Source organism: Scyliorhinus torazame, chromosome 17, assembly GCF_047496885.1.
Source record: "Scyliorhinus torazame isolate Kashiwa2021f chromosome 17, sScyTor2.1, whole genome shotgun sequence".
NCBI lineage: Eukaryota > Metazoa > Chordata > Chondrichthyes > Carcharhiniformes > Scyliorhinidae > Scyliorhinus > Scyliorhinus torazame.
Genome location: NC_092723.1, coordinates 3,277,804 through 3,295,026, shown reverse-complemented (window position 1 = coordinate 3,295,026; position 17,223 = coordinate 3,277,804). Strand labels below are relative to the sequence as shown.

Sequence of the window (17,223 nt, the reverse complement as noted above, 5' to 3'; positions counted from 1 at the left end):
GGGAGGCGGGGGGAGGTGCAGGTGGGGGGCACCTTCCAGAATATAACAGATCCGCGATACTATACCAAAGAGCAAGATGTGTTATCCTGGTGTTCTCGGCAATTATCAACGGTCACAAAACCAGATTACCTGGTTTTAAATCCCCCACCCTCAACACATTGTCCAACTCCCAATTGTTCGCTTTGTCTGAGATTAAGCCAGTCTGTTTGCAACTTTGGTGTCAATCCCGAGGCCGGCTTCTGACTTCATGGGCGAAATTCTCCTACCTGCCCCGCCACATTTCTGTGCCGACCGGCCGGCGGGAGTCTCCGTAACACCGGCCGGTCAATGGGGTTTCCCATTGTGGGGCAGCCCCACGCCGTCGGGAAACCCCCCCGGTGCCGGCAGAACGGAGACTCCCGCCGGCGGAGAATGACGCCCCATATTCATGCCATCCGTACTCACTGACCTACATCGACTCCCAGCATCTTGATTTTAAAATCATCGTCTTTATTTTCAAATCCCTTGACGGTCTCGTCCTTCTCTATCTAATAAGGGCGACATGGTAGCACAGTGGTTAGCACTGTTGCTTCACAGCTCCAGAGTCCCAGGTTCGATTCCCAGCTTGGGTCACTGTCTGTGCAGAGTCTGCATGTTCTCCCCGTGTGTGCGTGGGTTTCCTCCGGGTGCTCCGGTTTACCCCCATAAGTCCCGAAAGACGTGCTGTTGGGTGAATTGGACATTCTGAATTCTCCCTCTGTGACCCGAACAGACGGCGGAATGTGGAGACTAGGGGCTTTTCACAGTAACTTCATTGCAGTGTTAATGTAAGCCTGCTTGTGACAGTATTAAAGATTATTATTATTGTTATCTCCTCCAGCTCCACAACCACCCAAGATATCGGCTGTCCTCTAATTTTAGCTTCTTGTGGAACCCTGATTTTAACTGCCTTGTCTTCAGTTGCCTCGGCCCAATCCCTGGAATCCTCTCACTACAACTCTCGATCCCACATTCCTCTGTGACATTCCTGTGAAACCACTGACCAAGCTTTTGGTCACCTGGCTTAATAACTCCTTACTTGGCTCAGTGTCGTGCTGAGTTTCCTAATGCTCCGAGGAATCACCTTGGGATGTTTCATTGCCTTAAAGATCCTTTAATTATGAGTTGTTGGTGTGCAGTCAAGCTAACTCCATCTCTCTGCTGAGGCAATAGGGTAAGCGGTTGGTGCCACAGGGCAGGTAAATGCTGCCAAGGAAAGGAATTGAAGGCCCGGAGACCCATCTCACACCAGGTCCAGGAGGGTCTCCATCCATAGTAGCGCCTCAGTCCTCTCCTGCTCCACTAGCAGAGCCTTGTCCCATCTAGTCCCACTCTCTGGAATTTCCTCTGAATTTATTTTGCTCTCTCTTACTCTCAAAGCTTTCTGCCAAGCTATCTTTCCAGAATGCCCTATTCAGCATCTGTTTTTGCCCCTCCATCAAAAGCATTAGATGATTGCAGAAAATTACTTTGATCTATGACACAGAAATAGACCAATTAGTGCAACTGGTCTATGTTGGCAGATATACTGCACATGCGCCACCCACCACCTCACTTTATCCAATGGTACTAACTTATCTATCTCTTATTTTCACAGAATCACAGAATAATACAGTGCAGAAAAGGCCCATCGGGTGTTCCCCGCCACATGAAAGGCTCCTGACCTGCCAATCCTAATCCCATTTCCATTCTTGGCCCATAGCCTCCAATGTTAAGGTGTGAGGCAACCCGCCTGGCCCACCCTCCCAGGCAGTGCTTCCAGACCATCCTCTGGGTAAAAAAGTTTTCCCTCAAATCCCCCCGGACCTCCCGTCCCTCACCAGGAACTTGCGTCCCCCTCATAACCGACCCTTCAACTGAGGGGAACAGCTGCTCCCTATCCTCCCTGTCCATGCCCCTCAGAATCTTGTCCACCTCGATCAGGCCGCCCCTCAGTCTTCCCTGCTCCAGCGCAACAACCCAAGCCTATCCAACCTCTCTTCATAACTAAAATGTTCCATCCCAGGCAACATCCCGGTGAATCTCCTCTGCACCCCCTCCAGTGCAATCACATCCTTCCTATAATGTGGCGACCAGAATTGCACACAGTGCTCCCGCTGTGGCCTCACCAAAGTTCTATACAACTCCAACACAACCTCCCTGCTTTTGTAATCCAAGCTCCGATTGATAAAGGCAAGTTCCCCATATGCCTTTTCCACCACCCTATTAACCTGCCCGTCTGCCTTCAGAGATCTATGGACAAACACGCCAGGGTCCCTTTGTTCCTCAGAACTTCCCAGTGTGGTGCCATTCATTGAATATTTCCTTGTCACATTACTCCTTCCAAAGTGTAACACCTCACACTTTTCAGGGTTAAATTCCATCTGACAGTTTTCTGCCCATTTGCCCATCCCGTCGATATCTTCCTGTAACCCAAGGGACTCAACTGTTAACCACCCGGCCAATCTTTGTGTCATCGGCAAACTTACTGATCCTACCCCCCCCCCACCCCCCCCCCACATAGTCATCTATGTTGTTCACAAAATGAAGAATAATAGGGGGCCCAGCACAGATCCCTGTGGTACGCCACTGGTCACTGGGTTCCAGTCACTAAAGCAGCCGTCTGTCTCCTACAGCTCAGCCAGATTTGAATCCACCTTATCAAGTTGCCCTGTATCCCATGTGCATTTTCCTTCTTTATAAGTCTCCCATGTGGGACCTTGTCAAATGCTTTGTTGAAATCCATGTAAACTACATCAACTTCACTACCCTCATCTACACACTTTGTCAATAAATTTAATTTTTCACCCTTATGAGTTTATCAAGCTTCCCCTTGAACGCATCTACACTATTTTTCGCTCTTATTCTTAGCGTTAACATGTTCCAATTATTAACCACTCTCTGGGTGAAGACATTTCTCCTCAATTCTCTATTGAATTTATTGACAATTATTTTATACCTTTGGCCCTTAGTCTTGGTCCCTCCCAAAAGGGAAACATCTTCTCTACGATTACGTTGTCAAATCCCTTCATAATTTTAAAGACCAGTAGGCCACCTCAGTCTTACCTTTTCTCAAGAAAAAAGGTCCAGCCAACTCAGTCTTTCCACAGAAATATATTCCCTGGGACAGCACGGTGGTGCAGTAGTTAGCACTGTTGCCTCACGCGCCAAGGACCCGGGTTCAATCCCGGCCCTGGGTCACTGTCCATGTGGAGTTTGCACATTCTCCCTGTGTCTGTGTGGGTCTCGCCCCCACAACCCAAAAGATGTGCAGGTTAGGTGGATTGGCCATGCTAAATTGCCCCTTAATTGGAAAAAAAAAATAATTGGGTACTTTAAAATTATTTTTAAAATATATACATTCCCTCGGTTCTGGAATCATCCTTGAGATTTTTTTTTACATTGTGCATTTGAGTATCTTGCGAAAAAATAACGAGTGAAACTGAACAAAGTCCACCTTGCCAATTCACAACAAAACGTACAAGTGCCACATTATGCAAGATTTCAAACTTGTCAAGTAAATCATTAAAAAAACTTGTTTAAACATTCATCAGGTACTAGGATCTAGTTGGATGACTCAAGGATCTAAACGGAAGAGAATGTATTAACATAAAAAGAGAAACGTGTAGTTTTTCTGACGCCAGGATGGTAAGAATTTAACGCACAGAACAGGGTTGTATATTTACCTGGTCAATTATCCTGGAAAACAACATCTCGTGGTAGTGCTTCACTCCAGAATCTCGGTGATCTGCAGCATTGAACTAGAATAGCAAGTACTGTAGTCTTGCAGAGAAGGAGAGCCAATGGATGTATCTATCTTGACTTCCAAAAGGCCTTTGATAAGGTGCCTCACGGGAGACTGCTGAGTAAAATAAGGGCCCATGGTATTCGAGGCAAGGTATTAACATGGATTGACGATTGGCTGTCAGGCAGAAGGCAGAGAGTTGGGATAAAAGGTTCTTTTTCGGAATGGCAACCGGTAACGAGTGGTGTCCCGCAGGGTTCAGTGTTGGGGCCACAGCTGTTCTCTTTATATATTAACGATCTAGATGACGGGACTGAGGGCATTCTGGCTAAGTTTGCCGATGATACAAAGATAGGTGGAGGGGCAGGTAGTATGGAGGAGGTGGGTGTGGTGTTAGGTGCTCTGAGGTACAGATGAACCAACACGGTTGCAATTGGTACAATGCTGTTTTATTTCAACTTGCTATTTACAGATTTGTCTTGATACTCTGCACGTGGTGACTCCCTGTGTGTGATGTTAATCAGGTCCTGTCCTTGTCCTGGTCTCTAGATCGACTGGCCACCAGGTGTCGTGTTTCTTGTCTTATACTGTCTCTGTCCTTGTCTGTGATTGGCTGTCGTGTTATGTGTGCTAATTTGTCTGTTGCTCTGTCTATCATGATGTGTGTTTGAATATCATGACATCCTCCCTTTTTTACAAGATTATGTGCCTACGTGGTTATAAATATGAATGTGTCCTGAGTGCAGCTAAAAGTGTGTGTGCGTGATATTTACAGCATGTACATGTGTCGTAATTATGTACATGGGGCGATGTCGGGTGTGTCATGCTAACGAGGTTGTACCATAACAAAACAGGAAAAAAACTTTGAAGTGTGGTCCGGTCAAACAAGATCTGGAATGAGAAAACAGTAATATGGTACAATACAATAGTTGCTAAACTTTGACGTGTGAACAGTCTCATAAGTCCAGTCTAGTAGGTGTGCGACGAATTCGGGTTGACCGTCAGGGTGGCACTCCATTCATCGGCCGGATTAATGGTGTTGACGCGGTTCACATCAATGACCGCAACACGAAAGGCATCTTGGTCATCTGTGTCGTTGGGTTGGATGTCCTGATGTGTGGGCTGGACGGCCCTCACGTGTCTGCGAGGTTGTCGGAGATGTGTAGGATCCATCGGTTGAGCCGCTCGACAGTAGGCAGCGTAGTGGCCCATCTTGCCACAGCGTAGGCATTGTCGGTTTTTTGCAGGACATTGCCCTTTTAAATGTGCAGCTCCACAGTTGCCGCACGTCATGACGTCACGGCGTTCGTTACGTCACTGCGCATGCGTAGTTCGGTCTTGCATCGGGCGCGCCTGCGCAGTGCGTCCCTCAATGGTGCCGTTGGTTTTGGCACGCACAAGCGCGGGAGACCTCGAAAAGCGTGCAAAACGGCCACCCTCGTCCGGGCCGCGGGCCGGGAGGTACTCGATTGCCTGGATGCGTTCGGCCTCATGGGCGGCCTGGCTTGCCGATTCGATCGCTAGGGACCCTCTCCGTGCCGATTCGGTCGCCTGAAATTGGGCAAAGCGGCTGGTCGCATTTTCCTGGAGGACACAGGCTTCCACCGCAGATGCTAAGGTCAGGCCTTTAATTTTAAGAAGCTGCTGGCATAGGCCACTGGAGGCAACGCCAAAAACGATCTGGTCCCAGATCATGGACTCTGAGGTGGTGCCGTAACCGCAGGACTGCGCGAGTATGCGGAGGTGCGTCAGAAAGGGTTGAAAGAGCTCATCCTTACCTTGCAGGCGTTGCTGAAAGATATACCTCTCAAAGCTTTCATTGACCTCAACGTTGAAGTGCTGGTCGAGCTTGAGGAGGACCGTGTTATATTTGGATTGGTTCTCGCCTTCCGCGAACACCAAGGAGTTGTATACATCGATGGCGTGCTGACCTGCGGTAGTGAGGAGCATGGCAATCTTTGTTTCGTCCGAGGCGCCCTGTTTTGTGTTGGCTCGCATGTACAGTTCAAATCGCTGCTTGAAGAGCTTCCAGTTGGTGCCCAGGTTCCCAGCGACTTGCAACTGCTGCGGTTTGTTGTTGATGTCCATGGCTCAGGATGGCAGATTTGCCGGCAGGTATCGATCCACTCCTGGTACCATGTGGTGTTGGGTGCTCTGAGGTACAGATGAACCAACACGGTTGCAATTGGTACAATGCTGTTTTATTTCAACTTGCTATTTACAGATTTGTCTTGATACTCTGCACGTGGTGACTCCTTGAGTGTGTTGTTAATCAGGTCTTGTCCTTATCCTGGTATCTAGATGGACTGGCCACCAGGTGTCGTGTTCCTTGTCTTATACTGTCTCTGTCCTTGTCTGTGATTGGCTGTCGTGTTATGTGTGCTAATTTGTCTGTTGGTCTGTCTATCATGATGTGTGTGTTTGAATATCATGACAGTGGGGAGGCTGCAGAAAGATTTAGACAGTTTAGGAGAGTGGTCCAAGAAATGGCTGATGAAATTCAATGTGGGCAAGTGCGAGATCTTGCACTTTGGAAAAAAGAATAGAGGCATGGACTATTTTCTAAACGGTGACAAAATTCATAATGCTGAAGTGCAAAGGGACTTGGGAGTCCTACTCCAGGATTCTCTAAAGGTAAACTTGCAGGTTGAGTCCGTAATTAAGAAAGCAAATGCAATGTTGTCATTTATCTCATGAGGCTTGGAATATAAAAGCAGGGATGTACTTCTGAAGATTTATAAAGCATTAGTTAGGCCCCATTTAGAATACTGTGAGCAATTTTGGGCCCCACACCTCAGGAAGGACATACTGGCACTGGAGCGGGTCCAGTGGAGATTCACACGGATGATCCCAGGAATGGTAGGCCTAACATACGATGAACGTCTGAGGATCCTGGGATTATATTCATTGGAGTTTAGGAGGTTGAGGGGAGATCTAATAGAAACTTACAAGATAATGAATGGCTTAGATAGGGTGGACGTAGGGAAGTTGTTTCCATTAGCAGGGGAGACTAGGACCTGTAGGCACAGCCTTAGAATAAAAGGGAGTCACTTTAGAACAGAGATGAGGAGAAATTTCTTCAGCCAGAGAGTGGTGGAATTCATTGCCACAGAGGGCGGTGGAGGCCGGGACGTTGAGTGTCTTTAAGACAGAAGTTGATAAATTCTTGATTTCTCGAGGAATTAAGGGCTATGGAGAGAGAGCGGGTAAATGGAGTTGAAATCAGCCATGATTGAATGGTGGAGTGGACTCGATGGGTCGAATGGCCTTGCTTCCGCTCCTATGTCTTATGGTCTTATGGTTCTGTGCACCACTTTATAAACTGAACCCAAATCATTACCTTCAGTTCCTGCACTGAATTCACTTAATTAAATGACTATAATAATACGGAAGGGACAATACCCATGGAAGAACATTTCAAGAATTGATAAAGTCTCTTTACACCATTCACAGAGCAGCAACATTACTCTGTAAGCACCAATATTTATCTTTCAGCCGGTTTTACTAGAACAGATGATCTGGTCATTTCCCTCATTTCCCTGCAGTTTGTGGAAACTTACGCTGCACAAAATGGCCACCATTACAACTGTGGGTATACTTCAAAAATAGTTCATTGGCTGTAAAGCACCTTGGAACATCCTGAGGTTATGAATAGTAATATAAGACCATAAGTCATAGGAGCAGAATTAGGTCAGCACGATAGCATAGTGGTTAGCATAATTACTTTATAGCTCCAGGGTCCCAGGTTCGATTCCTGGCTTAGGTCACTGTCTGTGCGGAGTCTGCACGCTCTCCCCGTGTCTGCGTGGGTTTCCTCCGGGTGCTCTGGTTTCCTCCCACAGTCCAAAGATGTGCAGGTTAGGTGGATTGGCCATGATAAATTGCCCTTAGTGTCCAAAATTGCCCTTAGTGTTGGGTGGGGTTACTGGGTTATGGGGATAGGGTGGAGGTGTTGACCTTGGGTAGGGTGCTCTTTCCAAGAGCTGGTGCAGACTCGATGGGCCGAATGGCCTCCTTCTGCACTGTAAATTCTATGTGAATTAGAAACATTTGGCCCATCGCGTCCGCTCTGCCATTCAATCATGGCTGATATTTTTCTCATCCCCATTCTCCTGCCTTCTCCCCATAACCACAGATTCCCTTATTAATCAAGAGTCTATCTATTCTGTCTTAAAGACACTCAGTGAATTGGCCTCCACAGCCTTCTGCGGCAAAGAGTTCCACAGATTCACCACCCTCTGGCTGAAGAAATTCCTCCTCATCTCTGTTTTAAAGGATCGTCCCTTTAGTCTGAGGCTGTGCCAAGGCTTCTAGTTTTTCCTACAAGTGGAAACACCCTCTCCACATCCACACTATCCAGGTCTCACAGTATCCTGTAAGTTTCAATAAGATCCCCTCTCATCCTTCTAAACTCCAACGAGTACAGACCCAGAGCCCTCAACCGTTCCTCATACAACAAGTTCTTCATTCCAGGGATCATTCTTGTGAACCTCATCTGCATCCTTTCCAAGGCCAGCACATCCTTCCTTAGATACGGGGCCCAAAACTGCTCACAATACTCCAAATGGGGTCTGACCAGAGCCTTATACAGGCTCAGAAGTACATCCCTGGTCTTGTATTCTAGCCCTCTTGACATGAATGCTAACATTGCATTTGCCTTCTTAACTGCCGACTGAACCTGCACGTTACCCTTAAGAGAATCGTGAACAAGGACTCCCAAGTCCCTTTGTGCTTCTGATTTCTGAAGCCTTTTCCCATTTAGAAAATAGTCTATGCCTCTATTCTTTCCACCAAAGTGCATAACCTCACACTTTTCCACATTGTATTCCATCTGCCACTTCATTGCCCTCTCTCCTAGCCTGTCCAAATCCTTCTGCAGCCTCTCTGCTTCCTCCTGTATCCCTACAGAGATTTGTATCATCTGCAAACCTAACAACAGAGCCCTCAGTACCTTCTTCCAGATCATTAATGTATATTGTGAAAAGTTGTGGTCCCAGCACCGACCCCTGAGGCACACCACTAGTCACCGGCTGCCATCCTGAAAAAGACCCCTTTATCCTGACTCTCTGCCTTCAGGAAATCCAAATAGATCACGTTCACTGGTTATCTTTTATCTAACACCCTGAAACCTTCTCAAAGAATTCTAACCAATTTGTCAGACATGACCTCCCCTTGACGAAGCCGCGCTGACTCAGTCCTATTTTACCATGAACGTCTAAGCACTCCGCAATCTCAGGCGAAATTCTCCGGAAATGTCCGCCGACTGGCGCCAAAACGGCGCAAATCAGACGGGCATCGCGCCGCCCCAAAGGTGCGGAATGCCCCAACCTTAAGGGGCTAGGCCCGCGCCGGACGAATTTCCGCCCCGCCAGCTGGCGGAAAAGGCCTTTGGTGCCCCGCCAGCTGGCGCGGAAATGACATTTCCGGGCGGCGCAGGCGCGGGAGCGTCAGCGGCCACTGACAGCTTCCCACGCATGCGCATTGGAGGGAGTCTCTTCCGCCTCCGCCATGGTGGAGACCATGGCGGAAGGAAAAGAGTGCCCCCACGGCACAGGCCCGCCTGTGGATCGGTGGGCCCCGATCGCGGGCCAGGCCACCGTGGGGGCACCCCCCGGGGCCAGATTGCCCCGCGGCCCCCCCAGGACCCCGGAGCCCGCTCGCGCCGCCTTGTCCCGCCGGTAAGGTAGGTGGTTTAATCTACGCCGGCGGGACAGGCATTTTAGCGGCGGGACTTCGGCCCATCCGGGCTGGAGAATCACGGGGGGGGGGGGGGCCGCCAACCGGCACGGCGCGATTCCCGCCCCCGCCGAATCTCCGGTGCTGGAGAATTCGGCAACCGGCGGGGGCGGGATTCACGCCAGCCCCCGGCGATTCTCCGACCCGGCTGGGGGCCGGAGAATTTCGCCCCTCATCTTTAATAACGTACTCTAAAATCTTACCAATGACTGAAGTCAGGCTAACCAGCCTATAATTTCCCTTCTTCTGCCTCCCTCCCTTCTTTAACAGTGGTGTTACATTCCCCACTTTCCAGTCTCTGGGACCTTTCCTGCCTCCAGTGATTCCTGAAAGATCATCACCAATGCCTCCACAATCTCCTCAGCAACTCCTTCAGAACCCTGGGGTGTAGTCCATCCGGTCCAGGTGATTTATCCATCTTCAGGCCTTTTAGTTTCCCCAGAACCTTCTCCTTAGTGATGGCCACTACACTCACCTCTGCTCCCTGACTCTCTTGTAACCCTGGTACGCCTCTGGTGTCTTCCACCGTGAAGACTGGTGCAAAAGTATCTATTCGGTTCCTCTGCCATTCCTTTGTTCCCTCTTGCTTCTTCTCCAGCCTCATTTTCCAGTGGTCCTGCGTCCATTCTTGCCTCCCTCTTACCTTTCATATATTGAAAAAACTCTTCCTATCTTCCTTTATATTACTAGCGAGCTTGCACTCATATTTCATCTTCTCCCCCTTATTGCTTTTTTAGTTGTCCTCTGCTTGCTTATAAAGGCTTCCCAATCCTCTGGTTTCCCACTAATACTCGCCACTTTGTCTGCTTTTTCTTTAGCCTTTATGCTGTCCTTGACATCCCTCGTCAGCCATGGATGCCTTGTCCTCCCCTTAGCATGTTTCCTCCTCCTTGGGATGAATTTCTATTGTGCCTCCTGAATAACCCCCAAAAACTCCTGCCATTGCTGTTCCACTGTCTTCCCTGCTAGGCTCCTTCTCCAATCAACTCTGGCCAGCCCCTCCCTCATGTCTTCGTGGTTACCCTTATTTAATTGTAATACCGTTACATCTGATTGCAGCTTCTCCCTCTCAAACTGCAGGGTAAATTCTATCATATTGTGGTCACTGCTCCCTAAGGGTTCCTTCACCTTAAGTTCCCTAATCAAGTCTGCCTCATTACACATCACCAAATCCAGAATTGCCTGTTCCCCAGTAGGCTCTGTCACAAGCTGCTCCAAAAAACCATCTCTTAGACATTCCATAAATTCCTTTTCTTGGGATCCACTACCAACCTGATTTTCCCAGTGCACCTGCATATTGAAGTCCCCCATGATTATTGTAATATTGCCTTTTTTACATGCCTTTCTATCTCCTGATTTATTTTCTGCCCCACATCCTGACTACTGCAAGGGGGCCTGTACATAACTCCCATCAGGGTCTTTTTACCTTTGTGATTCGTCAACTCTACCCACACAGATTCTATGCCTTCAGATCTTGCGAGTGGTTGCGATCTGGATCGCGGCCACAAGGGGAAGGGCCCAGTCTCACACAGCTAAGTGAGTTTAAGAACCCACTTACTCATTCTCACGCCTGCTCTGATAGCCACCCGGCATCTACAGGCCTTGCTGAGGACACCTCAGCCAGCTGGTATTCAGTACTGGTCCCAGGTGGAACGGTAATTGGTGGGGGCTCTCCCAGGTGGTTAGAGGCATCTAGGTGGTTGGCCTCCAGGCAGGGTGGCACCCTGGCCTGAACGGTGCCTGCCTGGCACCTTGTCACTGCCACCCTGGCAGTGCTACCTGGGTGCCAGCCTGGCAGTGCCAGGGTGCCGGTCTCGCAGTGAAAAGATGCCCGGGAACTAAAAATGCCTTTAGATAGCGGAGGTGTTCCCAGCGCTTCTGTTAATCCCATCCAGAACGGGCTCTTTTTTTTAGTTAGATTGCGTCCTCTATAACAGGCTGACCATTATTCTCAATGTAAAATCCATACCTAATGATTTATTAAGAATCTTACGCTCAGAATGCTGATGTCTCTCTCACTAATGGCTTTTAATAAAATATTTCTACAAAGAGATGCAAATTAAATGATTCTCCTCCTGGGCGGGATTCTCCGTCCCACACCACCCTCCGACCTCCCTGCAGGTTGGAGAACCCCGGGGGGCGGCGTGAATCCCACCCTGCCGCTCCGACGCTGGCTGACGAATTTTCCGGCTCCAGTTTTCGGGCAGAGGCGAGGATCATCTCGCGCCGATCGGGAGCTGTTGGCAGCGCCCCCCCCCCCTCCCCGGCAATTCTCCGGGTCCCGATGAGCCGTGCATTCCTGGCCAGTCCCACCGGCGTGAAATGGACATGGTCCATCCCAGTGGGACCTGGCTTGTCGGCTGTCTAGCGAGGTCCTCGGTGGGGCGCGGGGGGAGCCGGCCCCAGGGGGGACCCCACGGTGGCCTGGCCCGCGAACGGGGCACACGAATGTGCGGGCGGGCCTGTGCGTGGGGTCACTCTTTCCTTCCGCGCCAGCCTCTGTAAGGCTCCGCGATGGCCAGTGCGGTGAAGAAACCCCCTGCGCATGCGTAGGAAACATGCCGGCGGTTCTGCGCGTGCACCAACTCGCGCCGGCCGGTGGCGGCACTTCGCCGCGGGTTTGCACAGCGCCTACCCCTCCAGCACCGGCCTAGCCCCTGGAAGTGCAGAAGATTCCGCACTTCCGGGCGCCCGACGCCAGAGTGGTTCACGCCGCTCTTGGTGCCGGTACGTGCCGCCTCGCCAATTCCGGGAGAATCTCGCCCCTGGTGCAGCGTGCCCCCCCGGCATCAGGATTCTCCATCTTGCCAGCCAATGGCATTGTGGGCCGCCCCACACTGTCAGGAAATCCCCAGGTGAGAGTGCACTGCTGGCGCAACAGAGAATCCCGACAGGAGAGAATCCCGCCCCATGGGCGAGATTCTCCGACCCCCCGCCGGTTGCCAAATTCCCCAGCACCGGAGATTCGGCGGGGGCGGGAATCGCGCCGCGCCGATTGGCGGCCCCCCCCCCCGCGATTCTCCGGCCCGGATGGGCCGAAGTCCCGCAGCTAGAATGCCTGTCCCGCTGGCGTGGATTAAACCACCTACCTTACCGGCGGGACAAGGCGGCGCGGGCGGGCTCCGGGGTCCTGGGGGGGTCGCGGGGTGATCTGGCCCTGGGGGGTGCCCCCACGGTGGCCTGGCCCGCGATCGGGGCCCACCGATCCGCGGGCGGCCCTGTGCCGTGGGGGCACTCTTTTCCTTCCGCCTTCGCCATGGTCTCCACTATGGCGGAGGCGGAAGAGACCCCCTCCACTGCGCATGCGCGGGGATGCCGTGAGCGGCAGCTGACGCTCCCGCGCATGCGCCGCCCGGCAAAGTCAGTTTCGCGCCAGCTGGCGGGGCACCAAAGGCCTTTCCCGCCAGCTGGCGGGGCGGAAATCAGTCCGGCGCGGGCCTAGCCCCTCAAGGTTAGGGCTCGGCCGCTCAAGATGCGAAGGATTCCGCACCTTTGGTGCGGCGCGATGCCGGACTGATTAGCGCCGTTTTTGGCGCCGGTCGGCGGACATCGCGCCGATTGCAGAGAATTTCGCCCCAGATCCTTCTTGCTTTCTTGTTCACTGAGGATTATTTTTGCTTCCGAGGTTGGTGTTGAAGTTAAGTTATTTGTTGAAGGAAAGGATTGAAATGATCGATTGCTTTTTTCTGACAGGAGACCGCAGTTGAAGACACTCCTGGGTGTTGGTGGATGGAACTTTGGGACAGAAAGGTAAACCCTACACAGGTATAGACAGACAGCTCCCTCCCTCTGATCAGCCAGACACATCAGGATGAGGAGGAGCAGTAATTATCTCTTCTTATGGGTCACCAGCTGTGTTTTTCTTTCTGCCCAGACCGTTTGGGCGCTGCTTTGAACAATTTTGTTGTGTTTGTTCCAATTGGACAGCAGCGCGAGAAACCGGGGGCGGGATTCTCCGACCCCCCACCGGGTCGGAGAATCGCCGGGGGCTGGCGTAAATCCCGCACCCGGCGGTTGCCGAATTCTCTGGCACCGGATATTCGGCGGGGGCGGGAATCGCGCCGCGCCGGTTGGCGGGCCCCCCCCCCCCCCCGGCGATTCTCCGGTCCGCGATGGGCCGAAGTCCCGCCGCTGTCAACCCACGCCAGCCGGCGTGGATTGAACCACCTTTGGGACAGCGGGACACAGCGGCGCAGGTGGGCTCCGGGGTCCTGGGGGGGGCGCAGGGTGATCTGGCCCCGGGGGGTGCCCCCACGGTGGCCTGGCCCGCGATCGGGACCCACAGATCCGCGGGCGGGCCTGTGCCGTGGGGGCACTCTTTTCCTTCCGCCTTCGCCACGGTCTCCACTATGGCGGAGGCGGAAGAGACCCCCTCCACTGCGCATGCGCGGGGGTGCCGTGAGCGGCCGCTGACGTTCCGACGCATGCGCCGCACTGCAAAGTCAGTTTCGCGCCAGCTGGCGGGGCACCAAAGGCCTTTCCCGCCAGCTGGCGGGGCGGAAATCAGTCCGGCGCGGGCCTAGCCCCTCAAGGTCAGGGCTCGGCCGCTCAAGATGCAGAGGATTCCGCACCTTTGGGGCGGCGCGATGCCGGACTGATTCGCGCCGGTCGGTGGACGTCGCGCCGATTGCGGAGAATTCTGCCTCTGGAGCAGGAAATTCCATAGTTTGAGCTGCTAAAGCAGTGACTGAATCACACACAGCAGTAAAAGACATTTCTGAAGCACTGTGATTGGACAGGCTTTCCCTGTAGGACATACGTGGAATGAAAAAAACATTTATTAATAACCCTGTCCCAGTAAATGCTTACGAGCGACATAAAAACTTTACTTCATATTTGTCATTTACAGAACAGTTATACACAGTGTGGATTTCATTCATTTAGAATATTAAAAGGGAACTTCAACCTGATCTACTAAATCCAGGTCTGTTAACCAGGGAGCCACCATCCTGACTTGTAAATATTTGGATCAATATTAATTTCCCTCACTTTCTGCACTAACTCATCACAAACTATCGGGAAACGAGGGGCGAAATTCTCCGGTATCGGTGCGATGTCCGCCGACCGGCGCCCAAAACGGCGCAAATCAGTCGGGCATCGCGCCGCCCCAAAGGTGCGGAATCCTCCGCATCTTGGGGGGCCGATCTCCAACCTTAAGGGGCTAGGCCCGCGCCGGACTAATTTCTGCCCCGCCAGCTGGCGCGGAAATGACATCTCCAGGCGGCACATGCGTGGGAGCATTAGCGGCCGCTCACAGCATCCCCGCCCATGCACTGTGGAGGGAGTCTCTTCCGCCTCCGCCATGGTGGAGACCGTGGTGAAGGCGGAAGGAAAAGAGTGTCCCCACGGCACAGCCCCGCCTGCGGATCGGTGGGCCACGATCGCGGGCCAGGCCACCGTGGGGGCACCCCCCGAGCCAGATCGCCCTGCGCCCCCCCCCCAGGACCCCAGACCCTGCCCGCGCCGCCTTGCCCCGCTGGTAAGAGAGGTGGTTTAATCTATGCCGGCGAGACAGGCATTTTAGCAGCGGGACTTCGGCCCATCCGGGGGGGGCCGCCAACCGGCGCGGCGCGATTCCCGCCCCCGCCGAATATCCGGTGCCGGAGAACTCGGCAACCAGCGGGGCGGGATTCACGCCAGCCCCCGGTGATTCTCTGACCCGGCGGGGGGGTCGGAGAATCTCGCCCCAGTTCTTTAAACTAGGCCAGCATTTATTGCCCATGTCTAATTGCCCTTGAGAAGGTGGTGGTGAATTGTCTTCTTGAACCGCGTTGTCCATATGGTGTAGATACACCCACTGTGCTGTTAGGGAGGGAGTTCCAGGATGTTGCCCCGGCGACAGTGAAGGAACGGTGCTATATTTCCAAGTCAGGGTGGTGAGTGACGTGGAGGGGAACTTCCTGGTGGTGGGGTCCTGTCCTAGATGGTAATGATCGTGGGTTTGGAAGATGCTTGAACCTTGGTGAGTTGCTGCAGTGCATCTTGTCGATGGTACACACGGCTGTCACTGTGTGTTGGTGGTGGGGGGAGTGAATGTTTGTGGAAGGGGTGCCAATCAAGCGGGCTGCTTTGTCCTGGATGGTGTTGAGCTTCTTGAGTGTTGTTGGAGCTGCACTCATCCAAGCAAGTGGAGAGTATTCCATCACACTCCTGACTTGTGCCTTGTAGGTAGTGGACAGGCTTTGGGGGGGTCAGGAGGTGAGTTACTCGTCGCAGGATTCCCAGCCTCTGACCTGCCCTGGTAGCCGCAGGATTAAATGGCTGGTGTGAGGGCCCTTCCTGTTGATTTCCTTATTTCCCATTTTTTTACTTTGGCTGTTATATTTTTGATCCTTGTATGCTGAATTCCTTTCGGCTGAAAAGGGAAGAAAGGAACTCAAAAGCCACAGTAACTTTGAACAGCAGAACTCAGACTTTCTGGCACCCGAGAGATCGATGGGACTTGGTTCGATTGGTTGGCTGGTGGCCAATGAATTGGCCAAAAGGCCGTATTCTGCCCGGTAACAGGCGGTGATTGGATCTTGCTTGGGTGGACGGCTGCCACTCGGGGCTATGTAGAGTTGAACGACACGGGGGAAGGTCACAACCGCCATGCTGTGGGAGGCACTCAAGGCGGTTGTCAGGAGGGAATTTATTTTAATCCGGCGCACAGGAAGAGGGTGGAGCGGGAGGAGAGGGCAAGGCTGGTAGAGGAGATTCTGAGGGTGGATCAAAGATACTCGGTGGGGCCGGAGGAGGGGTTGTTAAAGGAGAGGCTCCAGGTGGAATTTGGGTTAACGTCCACAGGGAAGGTGGTGGGGGGTTGTGGAGGGCCAGAGGGGCAGTGTACGAGTACAGGGAGAAGGCAGGTAGGGTGCTGGCCCACAAGTTGAGGAAGCAGGCGGCGGTGAGAGAGATTGGTAGGGTGAGGAACAAGGGGAATAAGGTGGTGACAGACCCAGAGGAGGTAAGTAGATAATTTGAGGCCTTCTATAGGAGGCTGTACGAGTCGGAGCCCTCAGCGGGGGAGGAGGGGATGTGGCAGTTCCTGGCTGGGTTGGAGTTCCCCAAGGTGGAGGGAGAGGGTTCAGGGCTGGGGCCCCGATTGGGCTGAGGGAGGTGATGGACAGCATGGGTGCAAGCGGGGAAGGCCCCGGGGCCGGATGGGTTTGCAGTGGAGTTTTATAAAAGTTTGGTGCGGAGCTGGACTCACTGCTGGTGAGAACGTGCAATGAGGCGAGGGAGAGGGGGAGCTCCCCCCACCAACACGATCGCAGGCTTCCATCTCCCTGATGTTAAAGAAGAAAAGAGGATTGTGTCAGCGAAAACCATCCTTTGTAACCTGGGACATCGGTGCAAGAATCCCACAGCAAAGTGACCTTGATTCAACTATCTTTTGGTACTTCAAAGACTTTTATCTCAATAATGTCAGGAATAACACTGTTCACGGACAAGTTTACAATATTCGGCTATACTTTCATTAATCCAATTTGGAGGCCTGTATGTGCACCCAGAACATAGTTTGGACAACATTAAGGCTTAGTTAACAAGTGGCATTCGATAAATGCCAGATAATTACAATCTCCGATGAGATAGCTTTATTACCTTCCACCATTACAGTTGTAGATTCAGACTGAGACATGTTGGGTGCAAAAGTAAGTATCAATATTTTCTTTAAATCACTCAACAGTGCAGGATAATCAAATTTGAATAATGAATTAGATTTTTAAAAAGCTATTTGCTTTTAAGGATGTGTTCTCTTATAA

The 17,223-nt window shown here is 52.0% G+C and overlaps 1 protein-coding gene across 2 annotated transcripts in view; it reads left to right on the top strand.

Moving 5' to 3' along the window:
- Nucleotides 1-17,223, top strand: part of LOC140393632 (acidic mammalian chitinase-like) — a 64,373-nt gene that overhangs the window by 3,241 nt on the left and 43,909 nt on the right. The window contains exon 4 of one of the 2 annotated variants that reach the window (XM_072479908.1): nucleotides 13,172-13,228. The exons of the other annotated variant lie outside the window; for it this stretch is intronic. Within the exon in view, the coding sequence (XP_072336009.1) occupies nucleotides 13,172-13,228 (57 nt within the window). The remainder of the gene's footprint in view (nucleotides 1-13,171; nucleotides 13,229-17,223) is intronic. 2 annotated transcript variants of the gene reach the window in all.